The following is a 23,017-nucleotide window of genomic DNA, read 5'->3' as shown; positions in this document are numbered from 1 at the left end:
ACCAAAAATATCCTCTGAAGTTATCCTAAAACCAAACAATAGTTTAGCTCAACTAGTAAAAAATGTCCACCTTGAGAATTATGCTCTTTTAAGAACTATCCATATGGGATTAAACTGACAACAGCAACTTGAAATATCAGACAGGAACCTTAGGGGGCAGTGAATTTAACAGGAGGAAAAATTCAGATAAGGAGGGTGAGAATGGTTGCACAACTTGAAGAATGTAATCAATGTCACTAAATTACACATGTAGAAACTACTGAATTGGTGTATGTTTTGCTGTGTATATTCTCAACCACATCAATAAAATAAATAAAATTAACAAAAAAAGAAAGGAAAAAAATTATTCTGATAACAGGAGTGTGGGGGGGGGGAGAAAAGTTACTAAAGTAAAATCATCAAACTAAAAAATATAAAGTATAACTAGAAAATATTAAAGGGTTAAATGCAGTCGATTAAAAAAATATGAACTTCAAAAAATACCTCTATAAAGAATAAAATTTAAATAGCTAAAAATCAGTATAGTCTTTATAACAAATTAAAAATACTAAGATGTTATTTTACCTGACGAAATATCTCTGTGACAAAGTTTACATTACTTCTTTTAGAAGAAAAAACTCTGCGAACGATTTCAATGTCTGTGAGATGTTCTTCATCAATACTACAGAGACTAGATGAGCTAGGTTCTCGCTCCGTTAGAGTGCTTGTATTGGAATGAGATTGTTCTGGCTCCGTAGTTCTGTCTGCTTTATCAGCATTATCGTTTTTGCTTTCTTCTCTGGATACCAAACTAGCAGCTGCTCTCTAAAATCAAAGTTTTTTTAAACAGGTAAGAATATCATAATCATTTAACTGGATATTTTGTCTTTTAATATTAACTATTGTTAGAATCCAAAGCATTCCACAAATAACTTTCAGCACTTTTTAAAACTCAGGCAGAGTTTCATTTAAAATTCATTACAAATACTAAGTGACAATGCAAATAACTCAAAACCTAAGTAATTCAGAGGTCCTTCAAAATGTATGGAAACTAATCATCTACCCACCTATAATTAGATCTGTTTTTCAGTACATTTGGAGTACAAACAAGTTACTAACTAAAGCTGGTGAAAGAATAATGCAAATGGAGGCATCTCAGCTCTTTAAGAACAAGTAACCTGACACTGGACTATTTACTTAATATAAAATATTAAGTGTTTAAAACCATCTCTATTTTACCTTAGAAATAAGGAGATAAAAATCATATGAGTAAAAACTTTTTAAACACAAAAACAAAGGAAGTGAACAAAATCATGACAGAGGCAGCAGAAATGAAGCTAAAAGAAAATATTAGAAAGCTCAAGAAATAATTCTATCTCCTAATAATTTAAGAGAATGTTCACCAAGACTGAAGATCAAGCCTAACTCTAGGGAGAAAATAAAAGTCTTAAAGTGGTGACAAATATATTACCACCACGGCATGGTAGGAGTAGCATGACACTGTGGTGTGGTAAATTACTTTCTTGTAAGTTACTCAATTATTGGTCTCAGTTTTAACATCTATAAAATAAGAGATTTAAGTAACTTATCTCGAATACGTCTTGCTGGTCAAACAGTCTATGATTTTAAGTTCATTAAAATCTGGGATCAGAAAAACAGCTTGCTTCAGAGTTTTTGCATTTAATAACTGTTTGTAGAGAATTGGAACAAAGTTTTGGAGGAAAACGTAACATACATGTTGTTACAGAAAACTGGAAGACTAAGGGGAAAAAAGTCAAATTTTCTGAACTATAATGAACTAAACATCCACCTTATTTTTAAAAGATTTAAGAAGACATATAAAACGCACATAGCATAATATTTTAAAAACTAAATGAGAAAATCTGAGCAAAGGAAAAATAAAGATGGTAATAATATACTGCAATGTAGACAAGGTCTGAAAAATGCACAGTGAGGGAAAAGGAGAAAATCGAAGAGAAGTGCAAGAAAGGACATTGCTTAATTAAAAATAAGAGTTAATATTAGACCTTCCATTGTACAGCTATGTGTCAATTCCTATTCTTATAACACATTCCTAATGTTAGTGTCTTAGTCAATAAAAGGGGAAATAAGATGGGGACAGGACTTTAAAACTGCATTCTGTTAATGTCTAGAAATCTAGAAAGGGCTATGAAGGTCCTATAACCATTTGATTGCAAGTTGTTTCCACTTGTAAGAATTTATTTGTGCAATTTAGAATATTTTTAATATTGTAGCATAAAAATACACGGAAATAAATTAGAAGCTGAGGCTGATACAAGACTGAAATTGTCTTTTATATCTTCTAAGTTTAATTTTTTTATTAAAAAATATTGATTTTATAACTTAAATTTTGGATTTATGAAACACATTTATACAAATAAAATATCACTGTTTTATATGTGCTCTATATCAAAAGCAGCTGAAATCAATGGACTACATTTCAATACTATTTCTAACTTTAACAAGCTTGCCTTATGTGTATATTACCTGAATATTCTTAGGCAAGACTTCACCTTCCATTCCAGGAATATGAGGTCCTGCATGCGGTTTTGGCTCAAGCCAGAAAGAAACCAGCCAACGAATGACAATAACACGAGCCTTGATAAAAGGCTCCTTTGTACAATAGATTGCTTCATTGGTTTCAGCATCTTTCTTTACCATTACATAATGTGGCTTTGGTCTCATCTGTGGGATATCTATTCAAAATAAAAGGAAAACAAAAATCAAAATAGAAAGGAATTATGCTGAGATAAACCTACATTTTAAACATTTGAGAAAATATTGTGATGATACTCTGGTTTTAGAAGTAGCTGTAGGTAAAAAATGACGTTTTAAAATAATTTGCTAGCTGTTAGCATGGAACCTAGAAGAATGAACCACATTATTTATACACTAGGCTCACATATGGAAACAAACCTTTTCGCAAAATATCATCAAAAGGTTCAATGAATTGTCTAAATATAGAGAAGCTTCCAGACATTTAAAATTAATGAGAAGGAATATCAATTAATTTAACACCCCGTGAGACACATATTTTGAAGTCATACAAAATATAAGAATTTTTCTTTGACTTTTAAAGCAAAAATATTTTTAAAGCAAACTCTGTTCCCAGTGGCAGTGGCCTCTTACTCTAATTGGAGCCATTTCTAATAGTCCTAATGGTTTTGCCTGGGTCTATTAGTTACCTAAACCTATCAGAGCTTAAAAGTGGAACACCTTTCTGCAAAATGGATGTTTCCACATACAGACTACCAATGTCTTCTATATATGGCAGAGGTCTGCTTCTAACCAAGGGTTTGTCCAGGAGGCTCTAACTTCAACGCTCCAACAGACATCTTGGCACAGCCACTAAACAACACATATGACATGATCAGAATATAACAATGTAATTATTTATAAAGAACTTGAATAAGACTGCTATTAAATTGAACCCTGGGGGGACCTTAAAAAAAACTTCATAACATAGTTTAATGATCAGACCAAAGCATTAGAATGAATTTTAATTTACAATCACAAATACTTCTGGTGGGCTAACTTCTCCAATGGATGAGATCCAGAAAATAAGTTTTAAAAAAGATCTCTTCAATGTCCATCGAAAGATGAATGGATAAACTACATGTGGTATATACATACAATGGGATATTACTCAGTCACAGAGAGATATGAAGTCTTGATACATGCCATAACACAGATGAACCTAGAAAACATTATGCTGAGCAAAATAAGTCAGTCACAAAAGGACTAATACTGTATGATCTCACTTACATGAAAGAAGCAAATACATAGAAACCAAAAATCATTAGTGGTTACCAGGGATGGGAGAGAAAGGGAAAGGGGGAGTTTTGCTTAGGGGGCACTGAGTTCATGTCAATGGTGGTAGAGTAATTTGGAAAGGATAGTGATGAAGGCTGCACAACATGACAAATGTAATCAATGTCACTGAATTGTACATGTGAAAAATTACTGAGTTGATGACAGTTTTGTTATGCATATTCTCACCACCATAAAAAAGAAAAAAAAAGTAATAACATGAATAACTCTCAGGAAAAAAAAAAAAGATCTCTTCAATCTCAATGAAAATTTCCTACTAATAAAATTCTACTTTCAGTGTGAATCCAGGTATGATATCTCTATCAATCAAATAAAATATTAAATGTAATCAGTTTTCTACAAGTAACAAATACCAACATTGAGAGGCATCTTATTCGTATGTGTGATCTTTTAAAAAATTCTAAAGACTACCTACCAAGTACAGGATGGTATAAACTGTTCTCCTTGCAGATGTTTGGAAAAATATAAGGCAAGTAATATTTCTTAAAATGTAAAAACAAAAATGAAAATCCCTTTTCTTGGTTTTCTTTGTTCTTCCATTCTAAGCTTTTTACCTAAAAATAAACAAAATAATTAGAATCATTTCAGGAGAAAACATCTTTAGTACAATTAATATTAGCTGTTGTAAATAAGCTTTTTAAAGGTTAAGCAATACACTGAACTGTTACACTGTGAAAATCAAATTTATTTCTCTACATGATAAATCTTTAAAATTGGTCACATACCATATAAATGCATTATATATGCATTAAAATGCTAAATCTCAAAAATCTTAGAAGTTAAAATATGCTCTGGAAAACTGTGAAACAAAACTTGGCTCTAGTAATGACACTGTCATATTCTTTCCCCTTTGCCCCTCTCTCCCCTTCCTGAATAATTCAGCCTAAAAGTCATACAAAATAGGCACATGTGGTGGGACAGGAAGTAGACCAAGTGGCAATAGTCAAGTGCAGGTAATCAGAGCCTGAGCACAAGTAGGGCATCCATAAGAGGGGTACAGCAGAGGAAGTAGCGCAGTAGGTACTCAGAGCCTGATGGGGTAAGGAGGGTGTCCATGAAGTGGAAGGGGCCAAGACGAGGCAGAGCAGTATAATATGGGGTGTGGGAACTCCAACAGGGTGAGGAGGATATCTAGGTAGGTGGCTGGCAAAGGCCCAGGGCACAGTATTAGATCCCCAGTGGGTTGAGGAGAATGTCTGTAGAGAAGGGCAACAGTGGTTAATGGGAGACTGATTACCTATAAAGGGGATTAAATAAGTAAATATACTGAAGATAATGAAAGCCAGGTTTCTCACTGTCAGAGAAGAGAGTTACATATACGGAAAGGAAGAAAACTAAAATGAACCCTGTAGTGTTGGACTGGTATTGGGGATACTAGTATGAATTCACTGATTTCAATATACATACATTGCTTTAGAGAGATGAATTTTTGTTTGTGTATATACATGCATGTATTCCTTAGCTCCGGCAATTGAGATGATCCAGAAGTAGCGGTATTCCAACAGCAATGGGCACACTGAGTGTCCAGATCGTGGTTTCTTAATATAATTATCCACTATAGTAAACAAAGGCTCTTTGGAGAAATAGCACATTCCAGGGTGGGGGCAAGGAAAATACAAGATGAGACTCAACCATCTTTCTGTGTCAGAAAGTAAAGAAGTGCTCATAGAATGATGGCAACAAATCAAAAAGACAGGGGAGACCCCTAGTGACCCACTTGCAAGATTTTTGCTTCCTGTCCCCTTGACCTTACACTCTGCAGGCCTAGAGGTCTTAGTTCCAACGGGAGGAATGCTCCCACCTGGAGACACATCACTGATTCCACTGAACTGGAAGTTAAGAATGCTACCTGGCCCCTTTGGGCTCCTTATGCCTCTGGATCAACAGGCAAAGAAGGGAGTTACCATACTGGCTGGTGTGATTGACCCTGATTACCAAGAGGAAATCAGACTGATATTACATAACGGAGGCAAAGAAGAGTATGTCTGGAATGCAGGAGACTTCTTGGGGCGTCTCTTAGTACTACCATGCCCTGTGATTAAAGTCAATGGAAAACTACAGCAACCTAACTCTGACATGACTACTAATGACACAGACCCTTCAGGAATGAAGGTTTGGGTCACCCCACCAGACAAAGAACCACGACCAGCCGAGGTGCTTGCTTGCTGAGGGCAAGGGGAATACAGAATGGGTGGTGGAAGAAGGTAGTTCTAAATACCAGTTATGGCCACGTGACCAGTTGCAGAAATGGGGACTGTAATTGTTATGAGTATTTCTACTTTGTATGTGTGCATCAAATATTTTTGTTTCCTTCTCTTATAAAATATAAGCTATAAACGGGGCTAGTGCATTTTCGATTTTATGTGTGTTAATTGTATCATGTTAGGCACAAGACTTTCTAATTGTCTTTATTCAGAGATTATGTATGGTTTAAGGGGATGTGTACATATGCCAAGTTGACAAGGGGTGGACTGTGATGGTTAAGATTGTGTGTCAGCTTGGCTGGGCCATGATTCTCCGTGTTTTAATGTAATCACTCCCATGATTGAATATACTGTGAGTAGCCAATCAGATGAAAGGGAGTCTCCTTGGGGGTGTGGCCCGCATCTGTATATAAGCAGATGTTCCACTTTTTAGTCTCTCTGGATCCTGCGGCTGTTTCCTGTCATCTTATCTCCCGTTCTTGGGACTTGAGCTGTCAGCTTATCTGCTGAACCTGGGATACGTCGATCTGCACAGCCTGTGAGTGGGAGCCCTGCTCTCCAACGCCTATCTTGGGCTTGCCAGCTTCTGTAGCTGTGTGACTTGGGAAAGGCCTCTACCCTGATCCATGGACTTGGAATGTTCTAGCCTCTACAATCGCGTGAGCTGTTTCCTTGATATAATCTCTCTCTATAAATATATTTATATACTTTACTGATTTTGCTTCTCTAGAGAACCCAGCCTAAGACAGGGAGTCAGTGGGAAGAGGCTCCCACTGTTTAAATTTAGGACAATCTCAGCATCAAAATAATAGTACTAACAATAGAGTCACAAGAATCCATAAACCTGGGTTGATATAAATAATTAAATGAATAAATAAATGGGAAAGGGAGAAAGCTTTTTCCTATAGTATTTTGTCAACTGTTGAATGCAGAAGGAATGATAAAATTAAAATACCACCAGTTGGTCAAAAACTAGAAACAACCCAAATATCCATCAACTGAACAGACTGAAAAAATGTGATATAGCCATACAATTGAATATTATTCAGCCATAAAAAGGAATGAAGTATTGCTACATGCTGCAGCATGGATGAACTTTGAAAACATTATGCTAAGTGAAAGAAGCCAGCCACAAAAGACTAGATATTGTATGACTCCATTTATATATAATATCCAGAATCAGGAAATATATAGAAACAGAAAAGAGCTTAGTGATTGTCTAGGGTTGGAGATGAAGGAGGTTGGGGAAGGGGAGTGGCTAATGGGTACAAGGTTTCTTTTTGGGAGGACAAAAATATTCTAAAACTAGATTGTGGTGCTGGTTGCAGAACCCTGTGAATATACTAAAAACAACACTGAATTATGTACCTTAAATGTGTAAATGGTATGTGTATCATATCTTTTCTCAAAGCTTTTAAAGAAAGTCACCAGTTGCCAGCCATCACAGTAATAATTCAGCCAAAAATCTTCAGTGGATTTTAAACACATAGGTCAAATTTTTATGAGGAATAGGATATTTACATAGTTACATGGTACCTCCCCACAAAATACTTAGTAATTATAAAGAGAAGAAGAGTAATATTATACTGGAAAAATATGAAGACACTACCTTAATAAAGGGATCGAGGTTAACATACGAGAATAACTTTGTGATACTGGGGTAGGCAAAGATTTCTTAGAGAAGACACCAAAAGTGACATCCATAAAAACAAACAAAAAAATCGATACATTAGACTTCTTCAAAATTAACTTGTGTTCTTCAAAAGAACAAAAGTAGTCTTCAAGAGACTGCTATGAAAACCAAAAAGTGAGCCACTGACTGGGAGAAAATATTTGCAAAATATATATCTGACTAAGAGCTTCTGTCTAGCATATATAAAGAACACTTAAAACTCAATAAAAAAAGACAAATAACCCAATTAAAAATGGGCAAAAGAATTGAACAGATACTTATTTAACCTTGGAAGATACGTAGATGACAGACAAACATAAAAATATAATCAACACAGCATTAGCCATTAAAATCACAATGGGATACTACTATTCACTCACTAGAACAGCTAAAATTAAGACTGCTCATACCAATTGTTGGCAAGGATTTGAAGCAACTGCAACCCTCATACATTGCTTTTGGGAACGTAAAAACAGTACAACCATTTGGAAAACAGTTTTGCAGTTTCTTACAAAGTCAACATAAACCTACTATATGATCCAGTCATTCCACTCCTAGGTATTTACTCAAAGGAAAAGAAAGCTTATGTCTACACAAATACTTGTTTACCAATATTCACAGTAGATTTATTTGTAATTGCCGAAAACTGGAAACAATTCAAATGACCAACAAGTAACTGAATAAACACGTCATGGTATATCTACATAATGAAATGCTACTCAGCAACAGAGGACTGAACTATTGATACAACAACACAGAAGATTCTCAAAATAATTAAGCTGAGTGAAGGAAGTTAGACCAAAAAAAGTATATACCTATAACTCATTTATATAAAATTACAGAAAATGCAAACTAATCTATAGTGTCAAAAACCAGGTCAATGGCTGCCCAGGGGTGGGAGTTGAGAGGGGTGGAAAGGAATAGATTACAAAGGGTTCTGAGAAAACTTTTATGGGTGATAGATATGTTCATTATCTTGATTGTGGTGATTGTTTCATGGGTGTATACACGTAACAAAATTCGTCAAATTGTACACTTCAAATGTTGCAGTTTATTGTATATCAATTATATCTCAATAAACCTATAAAACAATTTTTTGAATCTACATGAAGTATAAAAGTTTTTTAAAAAAAAAAAAAAGAAAAACGATGTCAGTTACGATAACTATCCACTACAGAGCACTTACTGTGTCATGCACTATTCTAAGCACTTTGTACTAATTATTTAAGCCCCAAATACCTCTATGAGATACGTATTATTTTTCCATATTTTACATATGAGGAAACAAAAGCACAGAGAGGTTAAGTAATTTGTCAAAGGTCACACTGCTAGTAGGATGTGGAATCAGGATTCAAATTTAGTTATCTGGTTCAGAGTCCAAATTAAATTCATAGTTTGTTTCTGATGTATAGGGAATATTTGTGCTTGAAGTAGTTACAAGTAATGTGTATGTGCTAAGAGTGTTTACATTAGTCAATCAGTGTATGTTCATTTCATATCTAGAGATGAATACATTACTGAATAGATGTACCTAGAAATTCAAAAGGTACAAACAGTTTTAAGTCTAAATTACATCTCCCTCCCACCCTTATCCTACAGTCCACCTCCCAAGGTGTTGTTACTCTTCTGAGTTCCACAGGTATCCCTCCATAAATACTCCTGCAGGTACCAGCATATATACCAAAATATAAACTAAATGAGCACAGGGATTTCATCTATTTGCTCCACTGATGTGTCTCCATTGTCTAGAACAATGCCAGACCCATAACATTCACTCATTAAATATCTGTTAATTTAAGGAATGTGAATGATTGTAATGAATGTAAAAGGTTGGCTACCAACTGTTTTTCTCTGGGCAGACTGATCCTTAAATCAAAAGTTACTAGCTTTTCATTTAAGTACCACTGCTGCTGATTACAAATGAAAGGATCAGAAAATTAGCCCAACTGACTCACACATGAAGGCATATACATAGAGTCCACTTTATAAAAATTTCTCTCTCCAGTTCCTTCTCTAAGAGGTTCATAATCTTTCTGATGATTTTTATTTCAGGAAGGGCATATTAACATATACTTTCAAAAGCAAAAATTTGTTACTCCTCCTTCAGAAAAAAAAAGTATCTACTATGATAGAATGACGGTAAGAGAGGGAAAAAGGAATTACCCATACAGGATAGTAAAAGGGGGGCATCTCAAAAAACATAACATGTACCTGAATTACTATGTATTTTAGAAGTGCTTCCAGAAAGTAGCTTGTGAGATCTTCTTGTCCTTTATCTCCTGATTGTGGGGGGACAAGAGGAGTGATTTCCTCTATAGTGACTTGAGCTATCCAAAGAAAAAAGAAAAGTTCAGTATAATTATGAAACAAATGTAATAAGATAGCATGACCCTAATAAAATTTAACTGCAAAATGTGCATGCTATGAATATCGTTTAAAAACTTTCTAATGATTGAATCTGGAAACACAGCTGAGGTGATCCCTGATAGTTAGCTGTTTCATGAATCCTTGATTGAGAGGATGTGACATAGGGATGAACAGACAGATATGCAGTTATTTAAGAGTATATATCATCTCACTTGAGAAAGAATCTCTCGTGATAATTTTAAATTCACAATCATTTTTACTACAAAAAAATTCACAATGTGATGAGAAATGTTAGCAATTATGCACTTATTCTTCAATTAAAGTGACAATCTGATTGCTCTAGGTCATGGCTATGCTTATTCTTTAATGTATCCCCTTTACTCAAAGGATGATATACTATTTCTCTCCCAAAAAGAAAAAAAAGGTTAGCATCTCAGTTCCTCGATTACAAAAGATCACTTACAAAATAAGAAACTTTTACATGTTTTACTTTTAAGATATTCAAGAATATTCATTATAACAAATGTAAACCCAAGAAAATCAACCCACAAATGGCTAGATTCTTTTGAATATTTCCTAAGCAGCACAATCAGTACCTTGTTTAGCACAGGCAGGTCCTTAAACCCGCCTCTCACTAAGTATCAGCCAGGGAAGTAAGCTGACAACAGAGATAGATTTCAGTTTTGAACTAACACACGCTGTTATTAGTTTTACATTTTTTATTATTCTTTCCTAACATTCTTTTTTTTTTTTTAATTACTCTTTAAGGATACAATCTTTATCACTTGTAACCTAAATTTCCTGGACCATTTTGTCCCCACAGAACAACATGCATTATAAATGCTTTATTGTGTGAAGTAATAAAAGTGTCCTTAAAGCCTACTGGAACTGTTCTACAGGGGCTTCTTATTCTCTGTTGGGTAATATATACTCTTTACTTTTCAAGCCTTGTAGCCTACAGAGCAAAACTTAATAGTCTCAAAAAAGGAAGGGGTAAGTCAGTTACAAATTCATTTAAGACTAACACTAAAAAAAAAAAAACAAAAACTTAGCCATAAAAAGAGTGATAAAAGAAAATCTACCCTGATGGGTTACAGAGACACAAGAAAAAATAGTATGAAACATTTGATAAAATACCTCAAAATGATACAAAATGTGAATAAACAGGCTTACACAGTCTAAAGGGGTTGCCTTATTTATAGACAGTATGCCAGTTTGGTGCTGTTTCTAAAATTCTGTGCTACAAGTGTAGTTCATTTTACCCCAAAACTTAAATTTATAGAAATACAGATTACAAATAAGATGAAGTACCCAACAGAGTACTGCATGTGACAAATGTTTGCTCATATGAGAATATGTAAAGTATATAAAATATATACACATATATTTTAACAAAAGGAAAAATCATTTTAAGTTATTTAAATAGCAATACTGATAACAGACAACTAAATAAAGAGGAGAAAAAACAATATTAGAAAAATATAGGATAAAAGGCACAAAGATTCACTAACAGATTAAAGCAGAAATTAAACTAAAACATTTGAGATTATAAATTAATCAAAAAACTAGAATACTACTGAGGATTTATAAAAATTCAATTTATATGTAACTTTTTAGTTACCCATTGCACAAAGTAAAACACACATGTACTTCAATGTGCATCCAAATTAAATCAAGGATACAAGGTGATACATAAGAAATAGAAATTAAAGATAACTGTAAAATGGCCTTGGATTACCCAGTTAATACAATGTACAGACATTTTTAAAAATATTAACAGACTACACAGAAAATTTTAAAATACTGATGGATAACATCTCATGAATCTTACTTTCTTGAAGGTTAAGTGGAGGATTAATAAGATTATCTAAAGTTCGAGGTCCATGTTCAGATTGTGGTGCTGAAAATCCAGGTATTAAACATGAGAACATCCACAGCTGTTCTTTACTACAGTTATTCTGAAGCGCTTGTAACCATAATAAGAAAAGACGAACACCTTCCCGCCTGATCTAAAACAAAATACAATGAAAAACAGATAGTATTTTATTTTATAATGGAAATACTTTCTTCCTTTTAAGGCTAAAGTTCTCTAGAAGATGATCACAGAATGAGACCTGGCTAAAAAAAAAGAGAGAGAGAGAGAGAGAAAGGGAAGGAGGAATAAAGAGGGAGAGTGGCAGAGAGGTAGGGAGGCAGGGAGGCAAGCAGGCATAGCATCTATGGCTAACCCTCATTACCTGAAAATCTAAATTCATGGATTTTTAACAAGTAAAGAATGAACTTGGTCTCTAAGCCATTAGGTAATTTTTACTCCATAATTTCCATTTGAAAAAAAAAAACAAAAACAGAAAATCATTTCGTTCTTCTCTCCCTCCTGTTACCACCAGGCTAATTCAAAAGGCAAGAAGAGGGAGGGCAATGACTGCCCCTTGTTATGAGTCTGGTAAAGGGAAGAATTGTTATCAGGATTCTGGAGCATTACTTATCATTCTCTGAAATTATCTCATTTATTTATTTGCTTCTAAGCTGCATATCAAGGACACTGGCTTGACACTGGCTTATTGCTGTGTTCTAAGAACCTAGAACAATGCCTCCTACATAGACAATAAATATTTGAATCAATGAATGCTCTCGCAGGAAGAAAACAGGAAAAGATGGATAGAGAAAACTTCAATCGCTTACAAGCAAAACAACTATGGTATTTACTGAATTAACTTCATTGGTAACTTTGCAAATTACCCTACCAGAGCTTTGTTAAAGGCCACTGTCAAAGCTATTCAACTGCTGCAACCCTCATATGCCAGAGAACAAGAAAAAGACATAGGAGGGCTAATCCTTTGTACTGCTGTATCCATGCCAGAAATACCTACATGATACAATACCTACAATACAGAAATACCTACAATAGCAAGATGCTATTAGAAAGAGTAGCTTCTCATACCACAACACAATGAGATGACAGAAAAAAAAGGAAAGAAAAAGAAACAAAACCTACATTTTCATAAAGATCCCCTACTGTGTTCTACATTTAAGAATGCTATGGTAAAATACTGAACAATAAATTGAAGACCAATTTGTTGCATGACTGAATTTTTTTCTTCTTGATACCACAAAAGAAGAAAGTATTTCTAGTGAATGAGTCAATGCAGTAGCAAAGTTCAATTGTTTTTTAATGACCTGGTCAACCCAGTATGTATGTTAAGTATGAGTATGTACTGAGTATGTTGCACTATTTTCAAGTTAATTCACTTCAGGAAGTGAACTGAAGACAATTCAACGTTCTTTAGGAAAAAGTCGAGGAAGGAAAAAGTGAAACAGATGGTATGTATGTTTTTAAATAGTTATAGAAAAGAAATATATTATACCTTCAAGGAGTTTCCTGTGTGAAGTAGTTTCTTCAAAATCAATCCTGAAAAGAAAACATGATTTTAAATACTCGTATCTTCTGATTTATTTCTAAATGTCAGAGTTCTCGGTCAGACTTGAAAACACTTTTAAACAAGTCCTTGGCAACCTCCAAATTATTCTCGGTGACCTTGATATCCCTGTGGCCACAGTCTTGGGACCAGAGGGCATAAACAAATAATCACCTTTACAACACATGGTTTATTGCAGTTAAACATGACTTATTTTATAGAAATATAAAACCTAAGCCCCAAATTGCATTTAACACAAAATCTATTGTTTATCTCTTATTTACACCAAGAATTTAATTAAACAAAATACTTTCTCTATCACTAATATAAATAAAACCCACTGGAAAAAATTTTCATTAAGTTAACCACATGAACATTCATAATTCTGAAATTTCCTAAACAAAAATTTCCATTATATAAATTACTTTTCCTTTTCAAAAGTTTCCAAAATTTCTTTAATATTCACTTTCTTTTACATTATGAAATACTTCAAACCTACAATAAAATACTGAGAACAACATTAACAAACATTCAGAGACTCAACAAATCTAAACATGTTTCCATGTTTGTTCCCATTTTTAAATTTTATTTATTTACATTATCTGTAAGGTTTTATTTAACAGTATAGGTATCGTTGAAGCCTCCCGTGAACCTATCCTGAATCATTTTCCTCCCTCTCTCCTTCCTTCCCCAAAGAAAATCAATGTCTAGATTTTGGTATGAATCATTCTCAAAACTATATTTATACTATTGCTACTTATTTGCAAATCCATAAAATATTTAAATCACTTTGTATGTTTAAAACCTTATATATTATACAGAATAGGTCGTTTTATAACTTGCTTTTCAAACCCAACATTAGCTTCTGAAATTCATACGTAATGACAAACATATCTCTAGTTAATCCATTTTAATTGATGTATATTATTCCATTGTATAAACATACCACAATTTATTTATCTTCTCTGTATTAGGACACTTCATTTGTTATCAAATCTTTACAGGAATTTTGACTGAAAATTGTTATCTTTAAACTACCAAGCCTATCATCTATGAATACTACAGAAGATTCCTTTTGTTCTTTTCTTGTTCTTCAATAATCATATCATTGCAATATATAAATCTAATATTTAAAGAAGACACAAATTAGCAAAACCAGAGAAAGAGGGGACATTACTACCAACCCCACAGGAATTAAAAGGAGTATTTAAGAGAATATTATTAATTATAATTTTATTTAATTACATAATTTTATTTAATTATATAATTATATTATAATATTATAATTATATAATTTTATTTAATTAATTATAATTTTATGTCAACAAATCAGACAACTTAGATGAAATGGACAAATTCTTAGAAAGACACAAATTACCAAAACTGACTCAAGAAAAAACATAAGATGTGAATAAACCTATAACACATAAAGACACTGAATTAATAATTACAAAGTCTCACAAAGAAAAACCTAGGTACAGATGACTTTATTGTGAAATCTATCAAATATTTAAAGAAGAAATCCTTCACAAACTCTTTCAAAAAACAAGAGGAGGGAATACTTCTCTACTGATCCATAAGGCTACTGCTACCCTGATACTAAAGCCAGATAAAGACATCACAAAAAAACAAAACCACAGAGCAACATCCCTCATGAACACAGAGACAAAAATCTTTAACAAATTATTAGTAAACTAAATTCAGCAACATATAAAAAGAACTATAAATTGAAGGCCAAGTGGGATTTATCTCAAGAAAGCAAAGTTGGTTTAACATTTGAGAATCAATTAATAAAATACATGATACTAATAGAATAAATGACAAAAACCATATGAACATTTCAATAGACACAAAAAAAGTATCTGACAAAATAGAACACCCACTCATGATTAAAAACTCCCAACACACAAGGAACTTCCTCAACTTTATAAAGAGCTTCTACAAAAAGCCTACAGTTAACATCATAAATAATGGTGAAAAACTGACAGCTTTCACTCAAGGTCAGGAGTAAGGCAAGGATGTCCACTTTTACCACTTTTATTCAACATTGTATTGGAAGGTCTAGTTAGTGCAATAAGCAAAAAAAAAAGTTAGAGGCACCAGATTAGAAATAAAAAACTAAAACTGTCATAATTCGCAGATGACAAGTTCCTATATGTAGAAAATCCTAAGGAATTCATAACAAAACAGAACTAATAAATGAGGTTAGAAAGGGTACGGGAGTCAAGATCAATCTATAAAAATCCACTGAATTTCTATATACTAACAGTGAACAATCTAAAAATTACATTTAAAAAATGATTCCATTCACAATACTATCAAAAAGAATAAAATACATATGAAAATTTTTAACAAAAGAAGTGCAAGATTTCGTTACGGAAATCTACAAAATACTGCAGAGAGAAATTAAAGAAGATATAAAGATATGCGAGGTTCATGAATTGGAAGACTCAACAGTTCTGGCAATTCTGCCTCAATTAATGTACAGATTCAGCACAATTCCTACCAAAATTCCAGCAGGCTTTTTCCAGAAATTAACAAGCTTACCCTAAAATTCATATGGAAATGCAAAGAATCCAGAATAGCCAAAACAATCTTGGAAAGGAACAAACTTGGAGGGCTGACACTTCCTGATTCCAAAACTTACTACAAAACAGTATAGAATTGGCCTAGAGGTAGGCTTATAGGTAAAAGGAGCCAAATTATGAGTCCAGAAATATACCCTTAAATTTATGATCAATTGTTTTTCAACAATGACACCAAGACAATTCAACATACAAAGGTTCGTTTATCAACAAAAAGTGTTGGGATAGTTGGATATCCATATATAACAAAATGAATTTAGATCCTATTTCACACTACATACAAAATTAACTCAAAATATGTCACAGATCCAATAGATAAGTGGTAACTTTGGTGAAGGGTAAAACAGTACACAATACTGGGGAAACCAGCACAACTTGTACAAGGAAAGGTCATGGAAGCTCCATAGACACTTCCAAACTCCCTGAGGGACTGAACTGCTGGGCAGAGGGCTGTGGGGACCATGGTCTCAGGGAACATCTAGCTCAATTGGCATAACACAGTTTATAAAGACAGTAGCGTCTGGGGTCTTAAAAGCCTGTGAGCAGCCATCTAAGATACTCCACTGGTCTCACCCCTTCGGAAGCAAGGGAGAATTAAGAGAACAAGGTACAAGGAAAAGATTAGTCCAAAGGACTGATGAGGACTACAGCTACCACGGCCTCCACCAGACTGAGTCCAGTACAGCCAGATGGTGCCCGGCTACCACCACTGACTGCTCTGACCGGGATCACAATATAGGGTCCTGGACAGTGCTGGAAAAGGATGTGGAAGAAAATTCTAGCTTACAAAAAAAGCATCAGATTTGCTGGCCTGACACACTGGAGAAGCCCTGAGAGTGTGGCCCCCAGAATCCCTTTTAGCTCAGTGGTGAAGTCACTCCCGAAGTTCACCGTTCAGCCTGGGATTGGACAGCCTCATAAAACAAAATGGGACTGGTGAGGCACAGCAGTCCAGGGACAGGGACTGAAGGGGGGTGGGGACAGGAGAGCTGGCAATAGGGAACCCAAGGTTGAGAGGGGACAGTGTTGACATGTCGTGGGGCTCTTAACCATTGTCATAGGGCAATATGTGTACTAACCGTTTGATGAGAAACTATTTGTTCTGCAAACCTTCATCTAAGATACAAAAAAAAAAATTATCTATGTGAGATCAAATTGACAACAGCAACTCAAAAGGTTTGATGGGAAGCCTAGGAGACAGTGCGTTGAAGATAATGGTGATGGAATAATTTGGAAAAGGATAGTGAGAATAGCAGCACAACTGGAAAAATGTAATTGATGTCACTGAATTGTACGTATAGAAACTTGTGAAATGGTGTAACTTTGGCTATGTATATTTTCACCAAAAGAAAGGTCCTCCAAGGTCAAGAAGCGAGACTGTTGACGTGTCGTGGGGTTGTTAACCAATGTCATAAAACAATATGTGTACCAACTGTTTAATGAGAAACTATTTGTTCTGTAAACCTTCATCTAAAGTACAATAAAAAAAAAAGGAAAAAAAATACATCACAGATCTAAATATAAGAGCTAAAAATATAAAACTTTTGGAGAAATCACAGGAGAAAAATCTTCATGACTTTGAATTGAGTTCTTAGACAACAGCAAAAGCATAAGCCATGTAAGAAAATAACTAATAAATTGGGCTTTAATAAAATAAAAAACTTGCACTTCAGCAGACATCATTAAGAAAATGAACAGAAAAGCCACAGACTATGAGAAAATATTTCCAAATTAGATATTTGATAATGAACTTGTGCTCATAATGGGTAAATAACTCTTATAATTCAATAAGAAGACATTCTTACTACAATAGACATTCAATTTTTAAAATGAGCAAAAGATTTAATTTTTATTGTTGCACTTTAAGTGAAAGTTTACCATTCAAGTTAGTCTCTCATACAAAAATTTATACATACATTGTTAGATGACCCTAATTGCTCTCCCTGTACTGTGAGAGCACACTCCTCTTTTCCATCCTTGATTTCCCATGTCCATTCAACCAGCTCTTGACCCTCTCTGCCTTCTCATCTCACCTCCAGACAGGGGCTGCCCACTTAGTCTCATGTACCTACTTGAGCTAAGAAGCACTCTCTTCACGAACATTATTTTATGTCCCACAGTCCAGTCCAATCTTTGTCTGAAGAGTTGGCCTTGGGAATGGTTTTAGTTCTGGGTTGACAGAGAGTCCAGGGCCATGCTTTCTGGGGTTCCTCCAGTCTCAGTCAGATCATTAAGTCTGGTCTTTTTAACAGAATTTGAGTTCTGCACCCCACTTTTCTCCTGCTCCATCAGGGACTCTCTGTTGTGTTCCCTGTCAGGGCAGTCATCGGTGGTAGCCGGCCACCATCTAGTTCTTCTGGTCAAAATGAGCAAAAGATCTGAATAGCTATTTCATCAAAGAAGACATATGAATTACTAATAAGCACGTAAGGTGCTCAATGGCATTATTTATCAGGACGTGATAATTTAAAGCCTCAATAAAATATCACTACAAATGGAAAACAGTTTGGCAATTTCTTAAAAAATTAAACATAAATTTTCATCCCACCAGCAATTCCACTCCTAGGAATCCACCCAACAGAAATGAAAACATATGTCTATACAAAGACTGGTATATGAATATTCACAGCAGTATTATTCATAATAGCAAAAACTAGAAACAGTTCAAATGTCCCTTAATTGGTGAATGGATAAACAAAATGTGGTATAGCCATACAACAGAATAATATGCATCAATAAAAAGGAACATTGATATATGCTATAGCACATAGTATATCTGGTTTAAAATCAGAAAAGGTGTGCACCAGGGTTGTATCCTTTCACCATACTTATTCAATCTGTATGCTGAGCAAATAATCTAAGAAACTGGACTATATGAAGAATGCAGCATCAGGACTGGAAGAAGACTCATTAACAACCTCTGATATGCAGATGACACAATCTTGCTGAAAATGAAGAGGACTTAAAGCACTTACTGATGACAATCAAAGACTACAGCCTTCAGTATGAGTTACACCTCAACATAAAGAAAACAAAAATTCTCACAACTGGACCAATAAATAACATCATAATAAATGGAGAAAAGATTGAAGCTGTCAAGGATTTCACTTTACTTGGATCCACAATCAATGCTCATGGAAGCAGCAGTCAAGAAATCAAACTATGTACTGCACTGGGCAAATCTGCTGAAAAAGACCTTCTTAAAGTGTTAAAAAACAAACATGTCACTTGGAGGACTGTGTGCTTGATCCAAGCTATGGTATTTTTTTTTATAATTCAAATTTAAATTTATTTTTTTCCTGTGTAACTGTCTCTTATATTAATATCATCATACACTGGCCATTTGGACTGTGTTGGTTTTAACTTAGCTCCCTGAAACACAACCTGTGACCCAACTGGGCAATGCCATCTCTCAAAGCATCTTCCTCTTCCTCTTCAAAAAACATTTTTCAAGCAAGCAATTAATTACTTATAGCCCTGGGCCAAGAACTGTGTAAGAAAACAAAGACCTGGTCCCTGCCCTTTTAGCTTTGATAACTCAAAAGAACAGCTGTGATTTCCCCCCCAGTACTGTAACTAGATAAATTTACTGTTCTTAGGCATGTTGTCGTTAGCTGCTGTTCAGTTGATTCTGACTCATGGCAGCCCCATGTGTACAGAGTAGAAGTGTTCCATATAGTTTTTTCTTTAACTTTTATTGTGCATCAGGTGAAAGCTTACATAGCAAATTAGTTTCCCATTCGACAGTTTTGTACACAAAGTGTTCCATGACATTGGTTCCTTTCCCCGCAATGTGCCTGTCCTCCCCCCATCTCCATCCTAGGTTCCTCATTTCATCTTTAACTAATACCCCTTCCTGCCTTCTCAGCTTTGCTTTTAGGCAAATGTTGCCCTTTTGATATCATATAATAGATTGTGCTAAGTAATAAGTTTCTCTCAGGTGTTGTTTATTTTATGGGCGTCTCTATTGTTTGGCTGATAGGTGGTCTCCGGTAATGGCTTCGGTTCCAACTCAGAAGGGTGTCTTAGGGCCATAGTCTTGGGGGTTCCTCCAGTCTCTATTAGACCAGTAAATCTGGTCTTTTTTGTGAATTTGGTTTTTTGTTCTGCCATTTTTCTCCTGCTTTGTCCGAGACCCTCTGTCATGATCCCAGTCAGGGCTGTAGGTGGTACTCAGGCACTGTTTAATTCTCCTGGTCTCATGTAGGCTGTGGTTCATGTGGTCCATTAGTCCTTTGGACTAATTGCTCCTTTGGGTCTTTGGTTTTCTTAATTCTCATTTGCTCTGGATGGTAAAAGACCGATAGTTGTATCTTAGATGGCCACTTACAAGCTTTTAAGATCTCAGATGCCACTCACGAAAGTAGGATGCAGAACTTTGTCTTTACGAACTATGTTGTGCCAATTGACGCAGGTGTCCCGAGTGTATAGTCCTTCACCTTCAAGCCTAGGAACTTCTTCCTGAAAGATGTTTGGTTATGTCTAAGAAGTTGTCCTGACTGTGACCCTTGTGTGCTCTATCGTCTATAATTGATATATAAGCATCATCTACTGTTATGTATGTAGAGATATCCACCACCAGACCTGTATCTGCAGATGGGTGTGTTTCCTTATACTCTCCCACACCTCTTGTCATTCTATCTAGCTATGTATCCATTCATAAATTAGTGTTTGTTAATTCTATTGCTGCAGGATTACCTATGCTACAGTAATTACCATCATTGCCCTTTGTTCTTGTGTTCTTCTCACCGTCCGCCCATGGCCTGGTCATGTTTTGCTGACTTCCTCCATACTATGTAATGCCTTTCCTGTCACCAAGATTAACACACGTCTTCTATCTATTTGATAATTACCATCCCTGGTAATCATCAAAGAAAGTTTTGTTTTGCTTTATTTTTGTTTTTTTTCTGTGTGTAAACTTTTTCTTGTTTCTTTATAATAGTGGTCTCATACAATATTTGTCTTTTGGTGACTGACTTATTTCATTCAGCATAATGTCCTCCAAACTCACCCATGTTGTGAGATGATTTGCAATTAGTCATTATTCTTTATCACTGTAGAGTACTGCATTATGTGTATGTACCACAGTTTGTTGATCCATTCATCCGTAGATGGGCACTTAGGTTTTTTCTATCTTTTTGTTACTGTGAATAATGCTGCAATGAACATGGGTGTACATATGTCTATTCGTGTGACAGCTCTTATTTCTTTAGGGTATATACCTAGCAGTGGGATTGCTCCGTCATATGATATTTCTATTTCTAGCTTTTTGAGGAAAAGACATGGTATTTTCAATCACCTCATATGCATGCGACAATGAATAAGGAAGACCAAGAAGAACTGATGTATCTGAATTATAGTGCTGGTGAAGAATATTGGACTGCCAGAAGAATGAACAAATCTGTCTTGGGAAGTACAGCCAGAATGCTCCTTAGAAGTGAGGATGGCAAGACTTCATCTCATGTACTTTGGACGTGTTATCAGGAGGGGCCAGTCCCTGTAGAAGGATATCATGCTTAGTAGAGGGTCAGCAAAAAAGAAGATGACCCTCAATGACTGACACAGTGGCTGCAACAATGGGCTCAAACATAGCAAAGACTGTGAGGATGTCACACGACCAGGCAGCATTTTGTTCCTTTATACATAGGGTTCCTATGAGTAGGAACAAATTAGACAGCACCTAACAACAACCTGGATAAACTAAACAATATTATGTTAAGTGAAAAAAGTCAGATGCAAATTAATACAAATTGTAAGATTTCATATATGAAATGTCGAGAAAAGACAAATTTATAGAGGACAGAAAGCAGACTGGTGGTGGGAATGGATATCAACTGCAAAGGGACTCAAGGGAATATTTTGGGGTGATGGAAATGTTCTAAAACTGGATGAAGTGACTCTATATACTTAGTAAAAATCACTGAGTTGTATACTTACAGTGAGTGAACTTTAACTTTGTAAATTATATCTCAATAAAGTTACTTTTAAAAGATTACCTAGACATGAGACCAGAACTGGATGGTGCCTGGCTAAAATTACTGAATGATTTTATCTAAGATTCTATGGAAGAATCCTGATCAAAAGTGGGGGGAGGGGGAATGAAACAGAATTTCAAATTCTCAATGGAATCCAGATCTTCTGAAGCCATTGAGGTTGGACAAACACTTGCAACTATTGCCCTGAGATAATCTTCAAACCTTGAACTTCAAACCAAAACTTTCCCCAGAAGTCTGCTTAGAACCAAACAATAGTTTAGTTTAATTAGTAAAGTATGTCTGCCTTGAGCATTGAGCTCTATCAAAGATTTATCTATGGGGGATCAAATTAACTACAGCATCCTGAAAGCTTAAATGAGAAGCTTAGGGGGTACAGTCCGTGTTATTGGTGGTGGAATGAGTTGGAAGGGGATGTAGGAACAGCTGCACAAACTGAAGAATGTAAGCAATGTCACTGAACTGTACAAGCAGTCTGTTGAAATGGTGTATCTTTTGCTGTATGTTCACCAACTAAATAAATAAATATTTTTTTTTAAATTTGCCAGAGTCACTGATTTTTTTCCTTATACACAAGGAAAAAAAAGAAAGAAAATAAACTTTTATAAGTTGTCCTGCCTTAGATAGTGTCTCCCGAAAATTCCTGTCCTTCCCAGAACCTCAGAATGCAATCTTATTTGAAAATAGGGTCAATGCAGGTTTAATTATTTAAGTTAAGATGATATCATACTAGAGTAGTGTGGGCCCTTAATCCAATATGACTGGTGTTATTTTAAGAGGAGAAGAGACACAACAACACAGACAGAAAGGGAAGACAAAGGCAGAGACTGGAGTTATGCTGCCATAAGCCCAGAAGCTGGAAGAAGCAGCAAAGAATTCTTCCCTAGAGGCTTCGGAGGGAGTATGGCCCTGCCAACGCCTTTATTTCAGATTTCTAGCCTCCAGAATT

At 35.0% G+C, this 23,017-nt stretch overlaps 1 protein-coding gene across 8 annotated transcripts in view; it reads right to left on the bottom strand.

The window, feature by feature from the left end:
* RALGAPA1 (Ral GTPase activating protein catalytic subunit alpha 1) overlaps window positions 1–23,017 on the bottom strand; it is a 261,573-nt gene that overhangs the window by 199,883 nt on the left and 38,673 nt on the right. For 6 of the 8 annotated variants that reach the window (XR_002824118.1, XM_023731458.1, XM_004376508.2 and 3 more), the window contains exons 5-10: window positions 13,440–13,483; window positions 11,906–12,083; window positions 9,919–10,034; window positions 4,247–4,385; window positions 2,488–2,696; window positions 565–804 (exon numbers count right to left, since the gene is read on the bottom strand). Coding sequence is in view for 6 of the 8 variants with exons in the window: in XM_023731458.1 (XP_023587226.1) it covers window positions 565–804; window positions 2,488–2,696; window positions 4,247–4,385; window positions 9,919–10,034; window positions 11,906–12,083; window positions 13,440–13,483 (926 nt within the window). In the remaining 2 variants the exon portion in view is untranslated. Of the gene's footprint in view, window positions 1–564; window positions 805–2,487; window positions 2,697–4,246; window positions 4,386–9,918; window positions 10,035–11,905; window positions 12,084–13,439; window positions 13,484–23,017 lie in introns of those variants that run through there. The other 2 variants (XM_023731459.1, XM_023731460.1) reach the window with 2 other exon arrangements.

Source organism: Trichechus manatus, unplaced genomic scaffold, assembly GCF_000243295.1.
Source record: "Trichechus manatus latirostris isolate Lorelei unplaced genomic scaffold, TriManLat1.0 scaffold00043, whole genome shotgun sequence".
In the NCBI taxonomy this organism is placed as follows: domain Eukaryota; kingdom Metazoa; phylum Chordata; class Mammalia; order Sirenia; family Trichechidae; genus Trichechus; species Trichechus manatus.
Note: the sequence above shows the minus strand (reverse complement) of the source record. Positions and strands in the feature narration are given on the sequence as shown.